Source organism: Colias croceus, chromosome 5 (genome assembly GCF_905220415.1).
Source record: "Colias croceus chromosome 5, ilColCroc2.1".
Taxonomy (NCBI): domain Eukaryota; kingdom Metazoa; phylum Arthropoda; class Insecta; order Lepidoptera; family Pieridae; genus Colias; species Colias croceus.
In genome coordinates this window covers 10,209,510-10,215,509 of record NC_059541.1, presented here as the reverse complement: position 1 = coordinate 10,215,509, position 6,000 = coordinate 10,209,510, and the positions used below count along the sequence as shown (strand labels likewise).

At 37.9% G+C, this 6,000-nt stretch overlaps 1 protein-coding gene across 1 annotated transcript in view; it reads left to right on the top strand.

Annotated features, from left to right (window-relative positions):
- The first annotated feature begins 582 nt into the window (after positions 1-582).
- Positions 583-6,000, top strand: part of LOC123692149 (histone lysine acetyltransferase CREBBP-like) — a 31,476-nt gene continuing 26,058 nt past the window's right edge. The window contains 6 exon segments of the mRNA XM_045636841.1: positions 583-1,169; positions 1,974-2,118; positions 2,431-2,573; positions 2,908-3,026; positions 3,137-3,452; positions 3,743-3,900. Coding sequence (XP_045492797.1) covers positions 939-1,169; positions 1,974-2,118; positions 2,431-2,573; positions 2,908-3,026; positions 3,137-3,452; positions 3,743-3,900 — 1,112 coding nt within the window. The 5' untranslated portion in view covers positions 583-938.

Sequence of the window (6,000 nt, the reverse complement as noted above, 5' to 3'; positions counted from 1 at the left end):
TCTGACGCGCTCGAGTAAATTTTTTTTTTGTGCATTTTTGACGAATTAATATGCCTAGCCCCACCACGCAAACCGGCAGATTAGTATACCGTTGTTATCAGAGGCACTTGGGGCATACGTAGTATGAATATCTGACGCGCTCGAGAATGCCCAAGTAACTATTTTTTTTTACATTTTTGAAAATCCGTACACGCCAAACCCACCGCTAAAATGGTTTTTACCATAGAAGCTTTTCTTTTCGAAATTATTTTATCTATCGATTTCGATTAGTCTCGACGGCGCCGTTTAATTACGCCATTTAGCTACCTCGCCTCCCTATCTATGTGTAGGCTACTTTACTGAAATTGAATCGTGAGTAGGCTACTTTAGCGTGTGACGTAGAACCGGAAATCCACGTCGTGTCCCTTCTTCCCCCGTGATATTTATTCAGCATTAATATGACCACCAAGATGACCACAGAGCAAGTAAAGCATATAATTCATTAGCAGCCAAAATTAGCATTTTAACGAGACAAAATCCAGCATTTTCAAGCCACAAAAGAGCTTGCGCACTGACCTCTATAAAGTTATAGAGGTGTATAGAGGTCAGTGAGCTTGCGTCAGCTCCCACGTGTCGCCACGCACATCGCCCCGAGCAAAGTACAGCCAGCCAGCAGCAAAACCCCCTACCAGAATATCTAGCAGCAGCATTCGAGCGGGATAGAAATTAACAGAACAGCAAAATTAGCAGAATCATCATTCAGCGACCAGCATACAGCAAGTAGCAATCAGCAATCCGTGAACATATCTAGAACATATACTGAAAATGTTGTATTTAAATGAATGTAGGTGAAGTATGTGCCCATAAAATATTTAAATTGTTTAAAAAGTGTCATAATTACTCCTACAAACGCTTGTAAAAGCATTTCTTGGTCAAACAACCCCCATTTGTTCACCAATATGAGCATGCACTCGTGTCAGTCACAGCCGCAGGCGGCGGCGGCGCCGGCCGCGCCGAGCACGGGCTCGATCGCGGAGAAGCGCAAGCTTATCCAGCAGCAGCTCGTGTTGCTGCTGCACGCGCACAAGTGCCAGCGCCGCGAGTCGCAAGCCAACGGCGAGACGTGGACGTGCACGCTACCGCCCTGCAAGACGATGAAGGGCGTGCTCAACCATATGATGTCGTGTCAGGTTTGTGGATACTGCTATATGTTTGTTGCTTATCTAATAGTGCAATGTATTCATGTGCTATATTGCTTGAATCTTAAAAAATTATTTGAATATCTGACTTAAAATGCATTGATGCATATTAGTTAAATCATTAATATGTATTCAAGATAATGTCTAGAAGCGAATCTGAAAGCTTATTGTCATCTTGCTTAAAATTTGTTGTGATCATGATATTATCAAGGAAAATATTATTTTCATGGACAATTTCACAAAAAAAATTGCAGTGTATTTTTAATCTGTAATTTTTTTAAATCATATCAATAGCCTCTTGTCATCACACATTAACATTGGTGATTGATCATACTTGCCTGCACTTTGTATGTAAATAAAATAAAATAATCTAAATATCATTACTGAATAATTTATAACTCATGTATGACAGATATAATTCATGCAAAATTATAAAACTGATTAATTTATACTAACAAAAATAAAATAACGTAGGTTTATAAAAAGTCAAATGTGTTAATCCAAATTAGATGAATTATTTTTATTAAAAGAAACATAGCTTATTTACTAGAACATAAAAAATACTAACATTATTTAATGTTAATTTATGCAATCTGAACACTCATCAATATCTCATTCAGAATGTTGTTCATTACCACAGTTTTTTTTTTGCTACATAAAATCATTAATATTGGTGTAAAAATTAACACTTCAGTTTTTGTTCTACTTTTTTATTTGAACTTTTACATGATGAATTTCAATAATATAATTGAACCTGATTTTTTTATTTGAGAATAACAATATTATTATTTTTAGGTGGGAAAAAACTGTGCAGTACCTCACTGTTCATCATCAAGACAAATCATCAATCACTGGAAACATTGCAAAAAGAATGACTGTCCGTGTCCTGTCTGTCTACCACTCAAACAGCCAGATAGGACTAGATCTGATACTATGAATGGTAAGTGTATCTTCTAAATTACCTATTTATACACCATGCTTAAACAAATTTTGCAACCAAAAAGTTTTTGTTATCATTTACTATCTGAGTGGGAGGGTTCAGAACGTTTTGTGTCTGCCTCTCTGCTGTAATTATCGATATTCACTGCTGCTGCATTACACATAAAAACATCGTTAAATAATGTCACATTTAACATGTATGCACTATACACAAAACTTTAAAAAGTATACATCTTTGGGCTTTGGCCTAAAAAGTTAACTTGAACACAACACTTTAAAAATGCAGTTTAACTATAACTATGTGTGGTCACAGCGGCTGCCGTGTCCCACGCTACAATTGGCGTCGGCGTGGGCGTGGGCGTCAGCGGCGTGGGCGGCGCGGGCGCCAGCGTCGCCGCGCCGCACCAGCCCGTGCAGCAGCTGTTCCACCAGCAGCAGGACGTGCAGCAGCAGCAGGTGAGTGGCGACACTTGGATTGTGTTGCTCTGCACATTGTCTTGAAAATTAAATTTTTTCAATACTTTACTCAAAAATTTACACTTAGTTTACTTGTAGCAGAATGTGTGTTTCATAAATAAACAATTTTTTATTTATTTATTTCTTGATTATTTAAGTACAAGAAGGATTTGTATTTTCTTGTACATTAAGGAATGTTGAGAAATTTTTAAATAATAGAAAATAATCGATCAGTTGGAACCCCGCCTCGTGATATAATCTTTTTTATTCTTTAAAATATCTCATTTGAATGGTATGAAACAAAATATTAATTTATCGTATGTTATTTGTATAGCTCGGTGCTGGGGGGTTGCAGCTAAGCGGCGGGCCGGTGACGGCCAACTCCGTATCGGGCACCAAGGAGTGGCACCAGTCTATAACACCTGATCGCAGAAACCACCTCGTGCATAAACTGTAAGTAGTAGCACACAACACTGTACAGTAATATTGTTGCAATATATAGTCTGATTGTACATTATAACTTTTCTTATGCCATAAAACTAAAAATGTGTTATTCTAAACAGGGTTCAAGCCATTTCCCCTTCACCCGATCCCACGGCAATGCAAGACAAACTTATGCACAATTTAGTCGCATACGCGAGAAAAGTAGAAGGCGACATGTATGAAATGGCTAGTACGCACTCGGAATACTATCATTTACTAGCCGAAAAGATATACAAGATACAGAAGGGTTTGGAGGAAAAACGACAGAAGAGAAAAGAGCAGCAGTTGCAAGCGCAACAGCAACAGAACCAATTGCAGCAGCAGCAGACTGGGGTTCTGCCCGGAGGGGGTGTGATGGGCGGCGGCAAGGGCGTGCGCCCCGAGTATAGCACTCTGGTACTATAATATGAAAAAGTATTGTTAAAGTGTCTAGTTATTTTATATTTTCAATTTTGTAACTTTAAAGTTCTAACATTGCATAAAATATTATGTCTTATTGGATAAAAGAACTATGTGTCCAATAATTAAGATGAAGTGAAAAGTAAAAAAAAGTAAAAAAGTAACTTGCATTGCTTATAAGTTAAAAGTATTCTTAAATATTCTTGCGAATTCTAAATAATACCTATTCCCTTTCTTCTATCAGAGGAGTCAATTAATCATTTTTCTAAATCCCCATTCCCCCACAGTTATCCGAAGTGTTTGCGGTGGAGATAGACCCAGTAATGCAGTCGCTGGGCTACTGCTGCGGCCGCAAGTACACGTTCAACCCGCAGGTGCTCTGCTGCTACGGGAAGCAGCTGTGCACCATACCGCGGGATGCGAAGTACTTCAGCTATCAGAACAGGTGTGTATGCATCTAGTATTGGGTAGTTTTGTGCCCAGTTTCTGTAATGTTTTAGGTGTTATGTATTGAAAATGTGTCGGAAAGTTTCTTTTTGAGGTTTTACAAATAGTATGTCGAAATCTTTAAGATTCCAAAAAATAATATTCTTAAATGTTCTACTTGTGCTCAGAATATCTATAAAGGTAATTAAGTCTTAAATTATAAAAACTGGACATGACACTGTGAAAGATACACTTAATAATGGATCTTGGACCTAATATTTTATTTTATTCAATTGTGTGTGTACATTATCAGCATTGCAGGCGTTATTCAGAATCTATTTTTATCTATTTCAATCAATTATTAAGTGTACACATAAAATTTAAAAAATTTATATGTCTAGAATATAAGGGCGGCCGTACACGGACCGCTTCAAGCAGTTGAGACCGACCGCTTGAAGCCGCGACCGCGCGGTGAACTATAGGCATTCATGCACCGCCGTACACGTGACGGCTCGAGCCGTCCCGACCGCTTCAAGCCGTCAACTGCATGACGAAATTCCACTGTGCCGTTGACGGCTCGCGAGCAGTCGTGAGGCATACACTGACTGCTCGAGCCGTTGACTGCGCTAGAGCCGTCGACGGCTCCCTATACCCCTGAAAATCAATGACTTGACTAGTCAAAAAAATCAACGGCTCGAGCGGTTGGTAGCGACGGCTCGAGCGGTCAACAACCGACGGCTCGAGCAGTTGACGCCGACCGCTCGAGCCGTCCGTGTACGTCGCTCAGCCGTTAACTGCTCGAGCGGTCCGTGTACGGCCGCCCTTAGACTCATTCATTCATTTGTACTTGAGAAATCAATCAATCTAAAACAAAAAATATTTAAAGAAATGCTATTTCATATGGAACATGTCTATCAATTTTTTCATGTGTTGTTCATGTTCTGTGGTTAAAAAAAATTGTATCGTGTTAATTATCATCAGAATTTTCAATTCACTACTACTTGCAATACCTTTATAGTGTGAATTTTTAAGGATAGAAATTTTTCTCTATAGAAATACATATTTGTAACTTAATCTATACATATAATAAATCTGTAGAAGGGTCAATTCTGTACATTGAAAATATTGAAAAAATAAATAGCAGGGGGTGTTACTGGATCGATACCAAACCCAAATATGTGATTAAAAAAATTTTTGTCTGTCTGTCTGTCTGTATGTGAAGGCATCACGTGAAAACTAATGGTTCGATTTCGATGAAACTTTGTATAATTATACCTTATTATCCTGGGCGTAAAATAGGATACTTTTTATCCTGGAAAAATACGTAGAAAAAAAATTAAATTAATTTTTCAGTTTTATCCATAGACGTTGTTCTGTAGAACCGCGAACACACGTTGCGTATTATTATAGTCCTAGCCGTATTTGGGTCCAATAGATATTTATAAGATGTCATTGTGAGTTACTCAAAATGGAGAAATAAACCATCCACGCGAAGACCGACATCCGCGCGGACGGAGTCGCGGGCGGAAGCTAGTAACTAATAAACTACTAGCGCTACAACTATCATACTTAGCTTGCCACATAATGATTAAAGACATAGGCGCCGATATCCAACGCTGTCTAAAGACAATGCGACATTACGCCGTAACCCGAGACGGGGTAAATCGAGCGCACGGTCTAGTCAAGTGCAATGAAGCCTAATTTAATGGGAAACTTTAACATGCACTATAATGATGAACACGATACGTGATTCAATAGTTACATATTTTGTTCTTGATAATGTAAAAGTGAAAGACCGCGTTGTCGGATATATATATTTTTAATATAGATAGGGAAATTATTCGTTTTCTACATTATGTTGAAAACTATGTGAATTTATTGATTGTTTATATTTTTTGTAAAGTTTAATTAATAATAGCCCCAGAACATGAACTAACACTGTATTTTAAGACTTCTTTTGTAAATTTTAAAATGTGGCTAGTAAAAATTTATCAGAAAATCATAATTAAGTGGGCATTTTTGTGCATTCATGAAGCTTGTATGATATCCTGTTTGAAATGTGTATGTGTACTAAACTAAAATATTGTCTATACTTGAGGGAAAAGTGTATTCTTCATAA